We start from the raw sequence: 18875 nt of genomic DNA on the forward strand, positions 1-18875 counted from the left end.
CCTCTCTCTCCCTCTCTCCCTCTCTCTCCCTCTCTCTCCCTCTCTCTCCCTCTCTCTCCCTCTCTCTCCCTCTCTCTCCCTCTCTCTCCCTCTCTCTCCCTCTCTTTCCCTCTCTCTCCCTCTCTCTCCCTCTCTCTCCCTCTCTCTCCCTCTCTCTCCCTCTCTCTCCCTCTCTCTCCCTCTCTCTCCCTCTCTCTCCCTCTCTCTCCCTCTCTCTCCCTCTCTCTCCCTCTCTCTCCCTCTCTCTCCCTCTCTCTCCCTCTCTCTCCCTCTCTCTCCCTCTCTCTCCCTCTCTCTCCCTCTCTCTCCCTCTCTCCTCTCTCTCCCTCTCTCTCCCTCTCTCTCCCTCTCTCTCCCTCTCTCTCCCTCTCTCTCCCTCTCTCTCCCTCTCTCTCCCTCTCTCTCCCTCTCTCTCCCTCTCTCTCCCTCTCTCTCCCTCTCTCTCCCTTCCTTTCCCCCCCCCCCCCCCCCCCCCCACATGCATGCCATCCATGTCCTATGTATTTAAAAACTTAAAGGATTTAAAAGTACAGAAGATTACAGAACATGAGCAAAGGACATGCATTCAGCTGCTTTGCTGTTGGTAGCTTTTAAGTTTTTGTTTAAAATGTTTTTTCTTGCTAAATCCCTGTACCAAATTGTTTGGCTGAAATAAATAATTTTCTCTTCTAAACAAGTGCGAGAGACTGGCAATATTCTGATTTTGGAGTGACTGGTAAATGTTTTTTGCCTCCAGGTGACTGGAAAAGTTTTCTCATCATCCATGATTGCAGTCATAATTCTTTTTTAGGGAGAAAGGAACTTGTGTGGAAGCAATTAGATTTGCAGGGTCATTGTTCTATATGCCTGGAGCTTTTTTTCTATAAAAGGTGTAATGAACTTCTACTGTACTCCGTGTGCTATGTCGTCAGAAGCTCAACACTCAACAGTTGCAAGCTACATTTGCTTTATGGTGAGTGTGCCAAAGAGGAACCAGTCAGTGTTCCTTCATGCAGGAGATTTGAACAGGGTTTCTGACATTGATGTGCTAATATACCTAGTGATACTGTGTGTGGTTATATGGTGGTTAAATTACTGGTTTGGTAACCCAGAGGTCTGGGTAGCTAATCCTGTGATTCACTCACTCAATTTTACCATGGCACTTTTTTAAAGATATTGAAATCAGATTTCTTAATCTGAAGTTGTTGGATTTTGTTGTTTTTCCGAAAATGCAACTGGTTCAAAGGAAACCTGTTATGCTTGCTTGACCCAGTCTACATATGACTCGACTCCAGTTCCACACCAAGCATGTTTGACACTTGATGCCTTGCCCAAGCTACTTGTTTGCATCAAACCACCACCGTCTTGGTAACTAGGGATGGGCAATAAATGCCAGTCTTGCCAGTGACTCCTATATCCCAAGTGAATTTTTAAAGTCCAACTAGTAAGGTGGAAAAAGCCACCTTTATTGATCAAGTACTTCATGAAATAGTGATCTTAATAGGATTAAAGTCATTCGTTTTTTATTAAGTGCAAGTTTGGTTTCCCTGCAAGATTATTAAATGTTTTTTTTTTTCAGACAGCAAAGCCATTGTGGATGGGAATCTGAAACTCATTCTAGGACTCATATGGACTTTGATTCTTCACTACTCGATTTCCATGCCTGTTTGGGATGATGAAGGAGCTGATGACACTAAAAACCAGACACCCAAACAGAGACTATTGGGATGGATTCAGAATAAGCTGCCTGATTTACCAATCACCAACTTCAGCAACGATTGGAAAGATGGAAAAGCCTTGGGTGCTCTGGTTGATAGCTGTGCTCCAGGTAAGAATCATATTAAGCACAAACTATGTTGGTGCAGATTGGAATATTGCAACCTGCTTTTTAAGCACCACCTTTTTTTTCTTTATGCCATTCCCCAATTGTGGACAGAATGAACTGATGACCTGTTCCTGGCATTGGGCAATTCATTTTAAAACTGCATATCCTTCCTGCCCACCCCGCACACCATGCTTCATTTAAGGTGGAAGGTCCTTTAATTCTTGTTCTTACCTGTTTGCTAATGTGGCAGTCAAAAACCTGTGTGTACTCCAATGTAGCAATGGAGGATCTGAGATGGTAAAGGGCTGATCAGTCTGTTTTCTAATGGATATGTTTTGCTTATGCACTACCCCCAACCCCTGGTGAGATGAAACACATCTGTCCTCTGCTTGGATTTTGTACCTGCTGTTTGTATTTTGGGTGTTACTGGGGGATAGACCGCTTACAAGATTTTTTTTTTATTACTGTTGACTGGGTGGGAGGAGAGGTGAAGAGAAGATGAATTGGTTAGTCCAAGGGATGTGCTATCAAGATTCTTGGCTTACCAGCCACATTGTACAGTTCATTTACAGTTTTATTTTAAAAATTCATTCTTTCAATAGGGTAATTGCCAAGTTTTTATACTAAGTGCACTGGTGCAAGATTCTACATACCTTTTATGATCTTGGACCATACCCCCAAGGTTTTGGTAAGACCTGGTTAGTGACCAATAATGTTTGTCTAAAGTAGACAGATTGAGATTTGGGACACCTAAGAATAAAGCCCCAAGATTCCATTGTTTTTTTTGAACAAACAAAAATAAACTTTAGTATACAAGGTCAAAGAAAACAATTTACAATATCTATCTTATCAACATTCAGGGTTAATATGAGGTACATGTGAATGAACAGACAAACTGTGGTCAAACGCACCACATGCACTATTAAATAGCAGACATCACCAAGACAGATTTCTCAGTCTACCCAGATGTCAGTAAACAGTCAACCAATCTTGTTGAAGCTCTATCTCTCTCGGGATTCCAATCTTCACCTTCAAAGATCCTGCCTTGGAATGCTCTGAGTCGCTCCAACTTGGACAGTTCCAATGATGGCCCACCTTGCAGGGTTTCAATCTTGCTGTCTGGGACTCCATTCCCCTGGATTCCCGAGTATGCACTCTAACACCAACTCGCATGCAACTTCAGCTCTTTGGCTGTGCTGAGCAGAAAACCACTGTTCCAAAGGGTTACCTTCACCCTAATGACCAGCAGCACGGAGTCATCAATTTTCAACCTTGAATCTCCAGGACTTCTCCCCAAGCCCTTTTCACTAAAATCTGTCAACCGCAGCCCTATTTCTGCTTCGATCTTTCTCTGCTGCTCTTTCTCCTTACCTTCACGGGGTCCTCTCTCTGTACCCTGCCTGGGGCTCTTCTCTATAATGCCCTGTTTCTGGGTCATACGACCTGTTTTTTTTTGTGCACCGTTCCTGCGCAGGCGCACTAGGTCCATCCTTGGCCTGAAGAACTTAATGTTGAATTGCTCTTGTGCAGCTCACTCCCTGGTCCACACATGTGTGGAAACTGAGGACTGTCTGAGTTCCCAGCCACTTCTCCGAGGTAAGTCTGGCTTTCGTAATGACCTGAGCACACAGATGTGGGGGGAATATCACTGCTCTTAAGCTGCATTTTAACATAAAATAATTCTGTTCAGGTTTGTGCCCTGACTGGGAGATCTGGGATGCAGCCAAACCAGTGGATAATGCACGTGAAGCTATGCAGCAAGCAGATGACTGGCTTGGAGTTCCACAGGTAATATCTGAAAGTCCTAACCTATATACAACCAGTGCAATGATTTGAGGGCTGTATTTTGAATTACACATGTGCAATTTCCCAATAGCTAAAGCTCAAGTTGGGAGGGGTGGGGGATATTTCTTCCAGAACTAGGGTGTGTGCAGGCAGACAAAAGGCCCTTGCATCACATTTTCACAATGCTGTTTAACATGAAATGAAGGTGAGGTACTTGCGGTGAATAGTTCCTGTGTTTAATTTTGCAAACTCAGTATCTCAGACTTAATTTGCCCCAAATTAAACTTTATTGAAATAATTCTTTAATTATACTGAAAAAGTTAACTGCCTGGTTTTGTATTTTGAAACAATTATCCTGTGTTTCATCTGTCAACTTACTATGAAAAATGGGGCTTGTTACTACTCTTGGGTTCAACCAGGGCCCTTTTTCTGTGGTCCTTGACAAAGTTGCCATTTGGTTCATATTGTAAGCAGTTCTGGTTGCTTCATTGTAAAGGGGTTGCTTGCATGTTAGCTACTTGTATAGAGATCCTGAATGTGGACTAACAATATTTTCACGTTTTCATTTGGCTAAACTCTATAAAATGGGCACTGATGTTTACTTCAGGAATTAAATGGTGCTGATTTTTCCCAGCCATGCACCATTCATATTTTCTGAAACCAATTTTAAAAACTCTTCTTAATACTGTGGCATAGATGGAATATTTTGATTTAATACTCCCTGTTGCCATGATGGTTTTCATTTTGTATTTACTAAGGATGCACCAATACTTGTTTCTGTCATATAAATCTCAACTGCATTTCTTACCTATTGGGGCAAGAAAATCTTGTAATTAAACTGACTAATTGAGATGACAGTGGAAAAGCTGCTTTCAAAAAATGGAAAATCACACCTTATCAAACATTCAGGGTAAATTACAAAAATAACCACATAGATTACTAGTGCTGTGCATCAAATGCCATACTTAAGTTATTGCAAAAAAGCTCAAAGATCCTTGGCAGATAATAATTGACCCAGTTAAGGTCAAAGAAATAACAAGAATCTCTATGTATCCCCCATAGGCCATTTCTGCTTAAAAGGCCATCTAAGCAGACAGACTATGGGATTGCTCTTGAGTTATAGTTCTGCATGATATTTAAGACTCTAGCATATTTGAAGAGCAAAGGACCCCCTTTAATTATTTCTATTCCCCCCAGTGCTAAAGTTATGGACGTCAAAATTTGCAATCATCTTTTGCTCCTTTCTCGCACTATATCCTCACCACTGATCCATTCTCCTCCTTGACAATTATCTCTAGCTGAATCGGACTGTTTGTCACTTCATCCTATTTGAGCCTGACTAAAGCTCGCAACCCCCAAAACCTCTCCCGTTATTAAGACCGCCAACTTCCATCTCCTAATATTACCTGTCTCTGCCCTTCCTCAGCCCATGTATTGCTGACAACTTCATCCTTTCTGTTAGTGTCTAGACTTGACTCTTCCAATGCTGCCCTGTACAGCCTTGCATCCTCCTTCATAAAGCTTTTCTGAGACTGCTCTTAACTCTATGCCACACCAAATTCTGCTCTTCCATCACCCTTGTATTGTTGTTGATTCCTGCTTTGGTTTGGCAACTTTGAGTAAAGTTACCATATAAATATAAGTTGGTCATTTGATTTGTAGTATAATGGTGCTGCAGCTTCTGAGTTGTGTTGGGGCTGATCTAGAATGACATGGCCACCCCCAGTACTACTTGGCTTGGCACGTTGTGTACCTAGCTTGTGTTGCATTCCACTGGACTTTGGTGATGGATCTTCTTCCAAGTCTGAACAAAAGCAGTCAGCAGAACTCTCAAACTTGTAGGAGGTTAAGTGACTGAATTGATTAAAGCAATGGAACAGCACTGAGGCTGGTTCAGAAAATAGCTTTTCTTGGTAAGAAGCCCTTTTAATATTAGAGCTGTAATTGTACTTTAAACACTGCTAATATAGATTTTTTTTTTCTCAAGTAAATATTAATTGTAATGACAGTGGTAGCTTAGAGCCTCATTCTAAAGTTATAATGGAATTTAGATGTTAGGAAAATCCTGATTTTGATTTTAATACGTTCATTGTGTAATATCTCTCTTCCAGGTGATTGCCCCAGAGGAAATCATACATCAAAATGTTGATGAACAATCAGTAATGACTTACTTGTCACAGTTCCCCAAGGCCAAACTTAAACCTGGAGCCCCCTTAAAACCCAAGTTGAATCCCAAGAAAGCAAGGGCTTATGGCCCAGGTAAGTCTACATATTTATATTTGAGAGCTTAGACCAGCTGAAATTTGAAATATCTTGCCACCTGTATCTTGTATTTTTGGTCTGCAGAGTCCAAACCCCTTTCTCAGGTAATGCTAGCAAATTACCTGGGTCAGATCAGTTCCTGATGTACATTGCTTATTGAAATAACTCAAAGGTGGACTTTTATAGTTTTTTAAAAAAAAATCATTCTCTTATAGGAATTGAGCCTGTGGGTAATGTTGTGATGCATCCTGCTACATTCACTGTTGAAACAATCAGTGCTGGGCAAGGTGAGGTGATGGTCTTTGTGGATGATCCAGAGAATCACCGAGAGGAGGTAATTTCTTAATACCATTAAAATTATATATTTGTTACAAATATTACATTTGACAGAAAGCAAAATTTTGTACAAGACATTTCCAATTATTAGTGAGTTAATTGGTGAAAACTGAATGTTATCTTAAACCAGAAATGGCTGTCCCACATGGGGATATCAACCAGCAGCTTGTCAGTATTTAACATTTCTCATCCATGGATGCTTGGGTTAAGTGAATACAGTAACAGGCTAATGAACATTTGGCATCTCAGTCTCTGGATTATGAATGCAAATAATGATTGTTCTCAAAATAAAATCTGTTGGGTTTGGAATTAAGGTAAACGAGTCCTGCTGAGTTTACACTCTGTTCTCAATTTAAGAGGTTTAGTCAAAGCTAATTTCAAAGGAGCAATTGCATGTCAGTTTTTTTTTAAAACGATACTGCTGGTAAGATTTTTTAATAAAATTCCCAGGTATAATTTTAGCCACTGTAATTTACTAAGTTGACTCACTCGACATTTTGTTATTAAATGGTGCCAACAGATTACAGCAACGTGTTTCATAGTAATTGACATGCTATACAGATTTGATGAACAATTGCTAAATCTTTTTTCACTTGGGCAACAATGTTACATCATTGTAAATGATGCTAGGATAACTGAGTAATACTACAAGCCTGAAGTTTGTGGGTTCGAGCCCTACTTGATAGTTGTGAAATCTTCAATGCAGTACTAAGGAAGTACTCTTAAGGTGCCTTGGTGTTTAAACCAAGGTCCTGTTACCCCACTTCAGATGGATGTAAGTAATGCCATAGCACTATTCAGAGCAAGGGGCTTTCTCAGTGGCATGGCCAATATTATATTTAACCAATAAACACCTCCAAATGGCCAGAATTTTTTTTTTATCTCATTGTTTTAATGCAAGGAAATGATTTCCTCCTTGAAGATAATTCAATTAGCTTTAGGGGTGTTCTCCAGTCTTAAATTGCAGCTATGCATTAATTAAGTTGGTTTGTTCCTTCCCATCTCCCCTTGGCATACTGAATCTGAAATGCACTTCTGTGAAATAAAAATCAGTGGTTGTATTTTAGAAAATTAATTGCAGAGGTTTTAATGTTCTTAATTCTTGCTAGGCAAAGGTGACCAATAACAATGACAAGAACAAGACTTACTCTGTGGTTTATGTACCAAAGGTTGTGGGATGTCATAAGGTGAGTACATTGATGTTTTCATGTCACTGCAGCTTTTGTTCCTAGCCTTTTTGTAATATGTTAGTGCAGGAATGTTACCTGTAACACACAATGTTCTGAGGTATTAGGCCATTCTATTTGCACTCTATAAATTCCACTTTGAAATGTTAATAACCAGTTTGGTGTTTCCCTGTATAACCTATCCTTCTATCTCCTTGGGGCACTTCCTTGGTTTTTCCCTGTAGAAGTGTTGATTTATGTATTAATGACCTAAGGAGCTGAAACTCCAGTGCTGTCTAGTACAGCAACATCCATAGCGTAATCTTTTTAGTTTTGTTCAAATCTATGCTGGTAGTTTGTATTCCTTAGGAGTGCAGGTGGAGTGTGAGAGATTTTTAAGTGTGCCATATATGTGCTTTAAAGAAGTTATTAAAACTAGTACAAAATGAAATGACACCATTTGCTAGTTCAAGCCCTTGCATTGTTGCCACTGAAAATTTATTTCCGTAATGGCTGACATGGCACCTGGTTGAGTCATATTGACATGTAACGGTATCTCTCCAGGTAACAGTTTTGTTTGCTGGTCAGCACATATCTAAGAGTCCTTTTGAAGTCAACATTGACAAGGCCCAAGGTGATGCCAGTAAAGTGACTGCAAGAGGACCTGGTTTGGAATCGGCAGGAAACATTGCCAATAAGCCAACCTACTTTGATATTTATACAGCAGGTATACTTTGAAGTCTGGGTGGGTAAAGGAGGAAAGAACAAGTGTCGTTTTTATAAATTGCTCTTCACAATACTGTGGTGTATTGTTGTGAAAGTGCACTTTACCCTGAGGAATGTGAAGTAATCACATGGATATGGAAGGCTCCCTTTCGCAATTAAGGTGGCCCAGAGATTTTGAATATGTTCTAGCTACCTATTGAAATTATCCATTTTTAATGTAAGTTATTAATGTAATGTAACTCTTTAACGTTTAATAATTCTATGGAGAGCTTTCTTTAGAAGGTTGGCTAGCACTACAGCTTTGGGGGCAAATGTATTTTGCAGTATGCTGAAACCAGTATTTCTAATATATTTTGAGTTGTTAGTATTTGGCATGGGTTGTAACTTTCCTTGCATTGAACTTTTTGATTTATAGCTAAGAACTGCATGCTAAAATGCAGTTTAATCAGAATGCCTGCTTGAGGGTTTTGAAATAACAGCTGAAAGAATTAAGTGCATCAAGTTTACAGAATGAAAGCTCTTGCGGTATAAATAACAAGACTTCTACATTTCTCTTTTAAAAGGTGCTGGAGTTGGCAAAATTACAGTGGTGATAGTGGACCCTCAGGGTAATACCAACACTGAATTAACAATTGAAGATAAGGGGAACAATAATTATCGGTGCAGTTACAGACCTGTGCAAGCAGGGCACCACACAATCCAAATTGCATTTGCTGAATCACCAATACCCAAGAGTCCATACTCTGTCATTGTAGGTGAAGGTGGGTAACATATTTACTGATTTTTTTCTCTTGCTGTGTGTATCTTGACCAGGCAAATTGAAGGGCACATATGCTGATTAAATTCCTCATGATGATCTTGAGGGTTTTAAAACCAAGATTAATATTTTTCTTTGAAAGACTTCTTCCCATTTTGTTTCCAATGAGCACTTGAAGTCATACTACAACCAACAAATGTCTTATCATACTTTCGCTGAAGTATGAAAGATAAAGGGAAGGGTGGAGGCAATGCAACAACTAGAAATTTTAAATGTTAATTAAATCTGGAATTATAAAGCTAGCATCAGTTATTGTGACCAGAAAACTGTTGGATTTTTTTTTTTTAAACCATCTGATTCACTAATGCCCTTTTTTGGGAAAGAAATGTCATCCCTGCTTGCTCCAACTCCAGACCCACAGCAATGTGGGTGAATCTCTCAATGCCCTCTGAAATGGCCAAGCAAGTCACTCCCTTCTATAGGAATAGACAAATACTGGCCTGGCCAGTGAAGCCCACATCCTGTGAATGAATAGAAAAATTAACTTCCATTTTTATTGTAGGTTTGAGATTAGTTTTGATTGCCTTAGATATTTAATGGCAATATGAAGTCTATTACTTCAGTTTTTGATCTGCTTATCTAGGTCCACAAGTTACAAAATTAAAATGTTAATGTTTAGTTTTTGTAGTAGCTCACTCAGTTCAGTATCTACTCAACACAGCCCCTTTTTGTCTACAAAATACCTTTTTTGGGACTAAGTTCTATTTCTGAACATATTCATCCTTGAATTGACATTGAGAGGAGGATAGCAAGAAACTAAAGGAAGTATTTGTTTCATTTTCACTTGTTTTATTGCTACAAAAGGAAGCACAGTTTTTTTGGGTGTGGGCTAATCTGGAGTGTATGTAAACAATTACTGAGCAAATATTAGAAATTCAGTTGTTACATTTCAAGCTGGTTAATTTGATAGTGTACAGTAAACTTCCAACATTTTTAAATTCAATGTTTTGCTTTGGTTTCCAAGTTTCACTTATTTCGGTGCAAAAGGTATTGGATCTATTACAAACAGAATTGGTCAAGATTTTTTCCCCCTCAGGAAAAACATTTGGCGAGAATGAAGTGTTAATGTGGCCTTGTGTTCCCTGTAATGCTAACTTGATCAGAAGTCTACTTTGGTAGCCATCTTTTGTATTTGCAGTGCCTTGTAACTGAGTGTCTATAGGGTTATTTTTAACCCTCATACCATGTTAATTGTCAGCTTTAAACTTACTGTCTTCAGTTTCAGTAAACCAAAGTGCCATTTATCTTCATTGGGACTGTTCACTTTATTCTCTGCTGCCTTGTTCCACTTTGTACCCTGAGAACTTTTGATTGCCAGATGAGGTATAAACTTCAGGGTGTTTTTTAAATTTTTGTTCCAGCTTGTAACCCCAATGCTTGTCGTGCTACTGGACGTGGCCTACAACCTAAAGGACTGAGAATTCGCCAAGTTGCTGACTTTAAAGTTTATACTAAAGGAGCTGGAAGTGGTGACCTGAAAGTGATGGTAAAGGGACCAAGTAAGTTTTACCAGAATGGATAAGTGGCGTGGTCAACTTCGCCTTGTTTAAACTGAGTATTAACTATAGGGTTAAAAACTAGCATTCAAAATACAGGCCTAGGCTTCTGGCTGCTTGCCTTGTCTCAATGTAACTTTGGGATAGCATTTTGAAGTTTTCATGGTCACCTTTCTTTTTACACTCAAGTCTGTGTAATCCTGTCACATTCCTGAGACTGTTGCTACACAAGAGTGCAAAATCTAGTATCTTGCCAGCTGGCTCCAAAAGAGCTCAATGCTGTCGAGATTGGTATTGTTGGACTTAAGGACATTGTATTCTGTTACATTTTAGTTATCCAAGTAGACCCTAATTAAATATTTTGCTAAATCTAAAACTTGATGTGGTATAACCACATGTTGCATGTTATGAGGATATTCTGTAAATATACTAAGATTATGCTTATAAGTAAACATTCTGGATTTGGCAAACAAATTGCATCAAATTCATGTTAATGGCTTGTGATCTTTGTCAAAATTAGGTTAACAGTGTACATTTTTTTTGTGAAGAATTTTGGGCATAAAATGAAGTGCACTATTTATCTGGCAATAAAGTAGATTGATGGGTTAGTTTTTTATTGGATTTGGTTAATTGTGCTGCCAGACAACTATATATAGTTAAACTGGAAAATGACATTACCAGTCGCTTGTTATTTAAAATAGTGTGATTTAGTCAGTGATCTTTTTAATGTTCCCATGTGGTCACATGAAGCAAAGAGCAATAAACAACCTTCTCATGTTTAATTTGGTTTTCATCATGGCCATGTGGTAAGGAGGTCGTGGACTAACCAACATTAATTTTTTTAAAAAAAACATTTTTATAGTCTCGTTATGTCTCCTTGACAGAAGGCTTGGAGCAGCCTGTGAAGCAAAAGGATCTTCTGGATGGAGGGGATGCCTTTTCCTATGAGTACTATCCTGTCACACCTGGGAAACACATTGTCACTATCACATGGGGTGGCCACAACATTCCCAGGAGGTGAGTGTAGAAAGCCTCTGCTTTGGTTTGATAATCTTTTAAAGCTCAGTTAATAAAACTGATACATTTAAGGGAGGATAACAAAAATCTGCAAGTTTTATTTCTAGTTCAAAACTAAATGAATTGTTACTTCAAAAGTAGCCCTAAAATGTAATTACACCATTTTTAAAGTTTGAAATACTGTTCTCTATCCATTGGCACTGGTGAGTGCAGTCTGCTCCTGGATCATTCATTCATTCTTCCCCAAAACCCCCAATCCTTTTAGTTTTTTTTGTGAGTACCAAACTTTAAGAAACAACTGCTAAAACCTCATAAAGGCATAAAGCAAAGCAAACTTCCTTGTTTTCACACTCCTCCATCCACCCACAACTTGTAACTTTGTACATACTTTACAGCTTAAACTATTGTGCATTTCATCTAACATATATAACCTGGATCTTTCCCTCCCTCAACCCTAGATGAAAGCTGTAGGATATTTTTGAAATAAACTTCTCCCTTACTGAGTAACAGATGTACTGTTAGCAAAAAAAGCTGATGTTCCTGATTCATCCTTAAATGATTACTTGTGACTTTGAATAGCTACACCAACTGAAGCAAAATGCTGCAGGATGTTAACTTCTGGACACAAGTTATTTAGTCAAATGTAAAACATTGTGTGAAACATTGTATTTTTTTTAAATTTCCCGTTGTTTACATGAATTACATTTTAAATTCTGGCATATCCTCAGCTGAACTTTCTTTGGCTGCTTCATCAATGACCTCCCTCCCATCATAAGGTCAGAAGTGGGGATGTTCACCATTTGCAGCAACTCAGATACTGAAGCAGCCTGGGTCCAAATGCAGCAAGACCTGGACAATATCCAGGCTTGGGCTGACAAGTGGCGAGTAACATTCATACCACAAGTGCCAGGCAATGACCATCTCCAACAAGAGAGAATCCAACCATCACCCCATGACATTCAATGGCATTACCATCACTGAATTCCCCACTATCAACATCCTGGGGGTTACCATTGACCAGAAACTGAACTGGACTAGCCATATAAATACTGTGGCTACAAGAGCAGGTCAAGAGGCTCAGAATCCTGTGGCGAATAACACTCTCCTCCTGACTCCCCAAAGCCTATCTACCATCTACAAGGCACAAGTCAGGAGTGTGATGGAATACTCCCCACTTGCCTGGATGAGTGCAGCCCCCACAACACTCGAAGCTTGACCACATCCAGGACAAAGCAGCCTGCTTGATTGGCACTCAATCCACAAAACTCCCTCCACCATCGACACACAGTAGCAGCAGTGTGTACCATCTATAAGATGCACTGCAGGAAATGGTCAAGCCTCTTTTAGACAGCATCTTAAACACAACTGTTGCCATCTAGAAGGACAAGGGCAACAGATGCATGGGAATGTCACCACCTGGAGATTCCCCTCCTTGGAAATATATTGCTGTTCTTTCACTGTTGCTGGGTCAAATTTCTGGAACTCCCTTACTAACAGCATTGAATGTACCTACAACACACAGACTGCAGCAGTTCATGAAGGTGGCTCACCACCGTCTTATCGAGGGAAGTTAGGGATGGGCAGTAAATGCTGGCCTAGCCAGTGATGCCCACATTCCATGAGTGAATTTAGAAAGAAAAGATCATTCTTAACCATGCTAAATGTAACAGAAGAATAAGCCATGCTAGACCCTTTGGCTTACAGACATGTAATCCAAATGACTATAGTTTTGTAATGGTTGTTTCAGCTTCAACACATTGAAATCTTTTCTCTTCCATTAGCCCTTTTGAAATTCAGATTGGACCTGAAGCAGGTCCTCAAAAAATACGAGCTTGGGGACCTGGCCTTGATGGAGGAGTTGTTGGCAAGTCAGCAGACTTTGTAGTAGAAACTATTGGAACAGATGTTGGTGTGCTAGGTAAGGCTGTTTGTTTTGCAAAATGGTTTGACATTAAATACTATGATAACCATTGAGTTGTTTTTGAGACCAAGTGGTGCCTCTATACTGGCAAGTTGTAGGACTAACCTGCTCCAAGACTTCCATCTAGAAAATGATCATGTCACATTGCACTAGATGTTATATCTTTAACCACAGATTGTTTCAGTCCTGGCAAATACACTTCACTTCAAATTTGCTTTAGAAGGAGCTCTGACATTGTGCTATGGTGGTACAACTTCAGTGTTTTTTAAAAGCAAAGGATGTTAATTTAGCTTTGGCTTGCTAAAACTGGAATATCGAAGTTGAATGAAAAGGTGAGCTATTGACAAATGACAAGCTCTTCTGGTTGAAGCTGGACCAAATATTTTGTTTCTCAACATGCAAGGAAACTTCAATTTCTCATTGATTGGAAATGTGCAACAAGTAATATTGTTTGAGATTTTTTTATTGAATTTCCAAACTACAAAGGTTAGAAGATTAATGCAAGTGTGCTTCTTAGGTTTTGCAGTTGAGGGTCCCTCTCAAGCTAAGATTGAATGTGATGATAAGAGTGATGGCTCCTGTAATGTAAGCTATTGGCCAACGGAACCTGGAGAATATGCAGTGCATGTTTTGTGTGATGATGAGGACATCGTGGACAGTCCTTTCATGGCCACCATCCAACCTGCATCAAGTGCCTTCCATCCTGATAAGGCAAGTGTCTTCTTGGGTAGTCCCTTGGGATTGAGGATGACTTTCTTCCACTTGGCTTGATAGGTTCTAAGATGACTGATAAGCGGGAGCACAGCACCAAATTTTCAAGTGTCAGAGCTCTAAAAATGTCTTGGCCATATCATTTCTAAATCTTCTATCATGATGTTTTCTTGTATTAGTCATTTTGAGTCCTCAAAAGTTAGCAAAACTATATACTTGCAAATGAAAAATATTAGTGCCCTCATTACTACCAACATCTTTCTCACCCCTCCCTCCAACAGCCTCCCTCCCCAGCAGCAGCACAGCCATGAGTAAAATTGCCCTGATGAACTGACTTCAAAAAATGGGAGCTCTTGGCTTGCAAGTTTCTTTTTAAGTAGTCTGTTGGGCCCTAAGCTCTGGCTGCTCAGTGTGGATGGTAACTGTTTAAGATGCTGAGCCTGGACTCCTCTAGCTGCTGGGCCTTGGTACTTGGAATCATCTGCAACCCCTCGCCTGGGCCCTGACTGGAAATGCCAGAGCAGTGCTCTGGCAGCACTCTACCCCAGCTGATAAGCCTAATGCACAATCTGTAGACTCTTGCAGGGCAGGTGGTGCTTAGGGGGTCAAGTAGATGAGTTGGGAGGTTTGTGTGCTCCCTCCAAATCTCAACTTCACCTCTACATGTCCCTGACAGTCTCTTGTTTGGTAATTCCCCAAATGAATCCTCTTTTAGAGAGGCCACAAGTTTTTAGGGATGCTTTGAAGTCATTCCTAAAGCTTTTGTGCTGTTGTCCTGGGAGTCTCCTGTGAGTTCCAAGTAGAACAGTTGCTTTGGGAGTCTGGCCTCTGGCATATGAATAACATGTCATGTCCAGCAGAGCTGTCTTGAGTGATAAATGCTTTTATGCTGGGCATGTTGGCTTGGCTTGGGAGAGGATGCTACTGTTGAACCACCTTCTGGCCACTGGATTTGGAGGATGTCCAGGCCACTGTCTAAGTCAGCGTTCTTGGATGCTTTCAGGTAACCAGTTTAGATCAGGGCCTATCTTCTGTTTGATGCCATTCCACAACTTTGAGACTGAAACTTAGAATTTAGTTGACTGGAGGGTTGGTGGGATTTAAGGGGAGGGTGGAGTAGGAAATGACAGTTGTGCTCCATCACTTTTTCCTACCAGGTTTGCAGAGGTATAAAGACACCAAAAGCTTCATTTGCTCTTGGTAGTCGATCTAAATTTTAGATGTCAGAAATAACTACATGGTTTTACCAATTGTGGTATTTGTTTAAAATGTCCATCTTAGTTATAAAAATGGCATTTTCTTTTGAGTTGATAACCATGGTATAAGTTCTAAGGTAGTCTATGGAGGGCTGTCTCCTTGCCTTGCCTCATACTTGATGCAGAGAGGTGCCCCTCAAACTAGAGAGAGAGAGAGAGAGAGAAGTGACTAATAGATGCCTATTGCCTCTTGTAGACTATGGCTAATTACCTTAGTTGAGATCAAATCCATATGGTATATTCATTTTTAAAAACCACACAGTTAACAAGTTGCTTCACTAGCAAAGCAAAATTCTGGTACTCCAGAATGACCAGCACTTCAAGTTGGTTGCACTGCTTTTTGTACAACAGACAGTACCAGGTATGCTGGGAGACATGTTGACGCCAAGACTCTCTTTTCCCATGTAGATCCTATTTCATATCTTTATGCTAGCTTGTTCATGGTCATTTTTGTTTAATTACTGTGGGTGCTTGATGACTTATATTTGACCCAGGGTTTCCCCTCATCTTGTTACAGCCTATTCATTTGGCTATTACAGACAATCCAATGTGGAAAATGGCACTGTGTGTTTTCTAAGCTGCATTTTACAATGTAGAAGATGCTTAGTGCCATGTGTTCAAGATCAACAAAGTGCAAAGCCACTGAATTATAAAGTTGAAGGTCACAAACCCCTAGAATTGATGTTTCTGGTTTAAGCTAATTAGTAATCCTGAAAGAGGTGTCATTAGATATTTTGAATGACAGCAGTGTAATATATGGTTCAAATAATGGAGAAATCTGAACAATGGCATTTTTGTTACAAGATGTGGTGTTTCCCTTCTCGCAGGTTAAAGCCTATGGTCCTGGCTTGGAGAAAACTGGTTGCATTGTTCACAAACCAGCTGAGTTCACAGTGGATGCTAAAGATGCTGGGAAGGCTCCACTGAAAATTTATGCACAAGTAAGAGAAGAACCAATTCTGCATTTTGTCCACTATTTTCAAGATCATTTCAGCTGTAACACAATTATTCTAATAATCATCTATTGTATGAATTATATCAAATTGCATTGATTGGCAGGGACAATGGAAAATTAGTTATTGAAATGTTCTGTGCTGTCAATAACACTTTGGTTGCAATTCTTTGGTAACAATAGAAAATTGGCCCCAGACACTAGTTCAGGGGCTGCATAGTACAATTAATGTAGTACAATGGTTGTGGGTGGGGAAAGGAAAGGAGGAGGAGTTTTCCAATTGCTATGAGTGTCTCTTTTGAGAAGTAGGATCCCATTTTTGTCTTGAATTTGTGTATAGGTTTGCAACTTCAAGCCTTTGACCACAACTAAATGTCACTTGAAGTTCCTCCTGCAGCTGAAGGTGGGATTGTTGAAATTGTAACACATGAAGTGACCCAATCCTGCATTTAACAGCACAACTGGATTTTTGACATGATAAGGCCTCCTTATTCAAAAGCAGCTTTTCCATTAGTGACTATTTGTATCTCTACTTTGTAGGATTCAGAGGGTATTCCTATCAATGTTCAAGTAAAGAATAAGGGTGATGGAATAACAACCTGCTGCTACACTCCTACCAAGCCAATCAAACACACTGTTGCAGTTGCTTGGGGAGGAGTCAATGTTCCCAACAGCCCATTCAGAGTAAGTGATGAGTTGGTATTCACTCTGTCTCATTCCATTAATCTTGCGTGTAGTAGAGAGATGCTGATCCTCCCTAATGTCTGAATGTTGTTGCTTTGCAAAACAGTGCTACTAAATGCAAAATTAAAGTAACAATGTGGAAGTTATTTTATACTCTAGATCTTTTCTTTGTGCAGATGTGCTAAACTTGTCAAGACTAACTTCTGATTAAATATGGTTTCAAGACATTTGTTGTTCTTCATATCGACTGACTCTAACATTGTTATTCTGGTCCAGTGTTATACTGAACTCACTGCTACCTGGGAAATTCCCAAACTAAATTTAAATTTGAAATTAGTTTAAAGCACATTCTTTGTTACAGAACTTCAAGGAAATGGATTATGGTCCCTTTGGGATCAATTGTGACCCTTGTACAGTTCAGTACCACACACAAGTGTATATTTATCTATGGAGTTATGTAAAGCGCAGGCATGTTTAAACTGACTGCTTAGCTGTTCCATTTTTCTAAATCAACTTGTCTTTAGATTAATATTGGTCAGGGGAGCCATCCACAAAAGGTCAAGGTTTTTGGTCCTGGTGTCGAAAGAACTGGTTTGAAAGCTAATGAGCCGACTCATTTTACTGTGGATTGCACAGAAGCTGGGGAAGGTAAGGAAAAGGCCTAGAAAATATGTGCTATTCACTACTTGTTTCCATTAACTATTCTGTACTGTTGATTTTCTAGTTATGGTCATGCCATAGGACTGACTAATTGTATTTTTATTTATTTGTTCATGGGGATATGGGTGTTGCTGGCTGGGCCAGTATTTATTGCCCATCCCCAATTACCCTTGAAGGTAGTGGTGAGATACCTTGAATCACTGCAATCCATGAAGTGTAGGTACACCCAGTGTTAGGAATGGAGTTTCAGGACTCTGACCCAGCAACAGTGAAGGAATGGTGTTTTAGTTGGAAGGTGCTGTTGAAGGAGCCTTGGTGAGTTGCTGCAGTGCATCTTGTAGATAGGGGACACCCTGCTGTCACTGGTGGTGGTGGAGGGAGTGAATGTTTGTGGAAGGGGTGCCAATCCAGGCAAGTGGGGAGTATTCCATCACACTCCTGACCTGTGCCTTGTAGATGGTGAACAGGCACTGGGGAGCCAGGAGGTGAGATACTTTCCACAGGATTCCCAGCCTCTGACCTCTTGTAGCTATATTTATATGGCTGGTCTCCAGAATTCTAATAGTGCAGATTCAATGATGGTGATGCCATTAAATGTCATGTGGTGATTAGATTCTCTTGTTGGAGATCGTCATTGTCTGCCATGTATGTGGCATGAATGTTACTTGTCACTTATCAGCCCAAGCCTGAATATTGTCCAGTATTTCTTGATCCTGCATTTGCTCTTTTTGAGTAGACTAGGATAGTAGTGGTGCCTATAGTTTTTTTTTAAAAAAGAAAAGCAAAATTTAGCTTTAAGACTTTTTACTTTTGTTGAATACTATCTGTTAAACTTAAGTTATCCTAAACTAATTGATCAGGATGTCAGATTAAGCAGTCCATGGAAGATGAGTGAATGAACTGATGAATTTTCAGCATTGTTTTGTCCAAATATTAACCGAATAGGGCAATCTCTGGTTTCATTTAAAGTCCGTGTCCTTTGTTAGGATGGCTGTAGGGAGCATTAAAATTAGTTCTAATTTTCCCATGTTGAAGAGGAAAATCAGGCAGGAATCCTGAACCCCTCACTGATATTAAGTGGTTTGCATGTGGGTATCTCCGATATCTGATTTAAGGATAAGCTGAGCTCTCGATTCCTAGCAGTGGTCAGATAGCCTGTTGGCTATTACTAGCCAAGATACAGATGCATCATCACTCAAATGTAGAAGGCCAGACTTGTACAGAATTGTGCAATATTAAAGAATGGAATAAAATTTGTAACTTGGGAGGGGGTGAAAAAGGA

The 18875-nt window shown here is 39.9% G+C and overlaps 1 protein-coding gene across 5 annotated transcripts in view; it reads left to right on the forward strand.

Moving 5' to 3' along the window:
- Positions 1-18875, forward strand: part of LOC144681709 (filamin-B-like) — a 164580-nt gene that overhangs the window by 84829 nt on the left and 60876 nt on the right. For all 5 annotated transcript variants that reach the window (XM_078543593.1, XM_078543597.1, XM_078543594.1 and 2 more), the window contains 14 exons: positions 1559-1807; positions 3495-3592; positions 5701-5848; positions 6067-6185; positions 7297-7374; positions 7918-8080; positions 8643-8840; positions 10258-10395; positions 11277-11409; positions 13191-13327; positions 13848-14041; positions 16125-16238; positions 16790-16933; positions 17458-17581. In XM_078543593.1, coding sequence (XP_078399719.1) covers positions 1559-1807; positions 3495-3592; positions 5701-5848; positions 6067-6185; positions 7297-7374; positions 7918-8080; positions 8643-8840; positions 10258-10395; positions 11277-11409; positions 13191-13327; positions 13848-14041; positions 16125-16238; positions 16790-16933; positions 17458-17581 — 2037 coding nt within the window. The remainder of the gene's footprint in view (positions 1-1558; positions 1808-3494; positions 3593-5700; positions 5849-6066; positions 6186-7296; positions 7375-7917; positions 8081-8642; positions 8841-10257; positions 10396-11276; positions 11410-13190; positions 13328-13847; positions 14042-16124; positions 16239-16789; positions 16934-17457; positions 17582-18875) is intronic.

Source organism: Cetorhinus maximus, chromosome 6 (genome assembly GCF_964194155.1).
Source record: "Cetorhinus maximus chromosome 6, sCetMax3.hap1.1, whole genome shotgun sequence".
Lineage (NCBI taxonomy): Eukaryota > Metazoa > Chordata > Chondrichthyes > Lamniformes > Cetorhinidae > Cetorhinus > Cetorhinus maximus.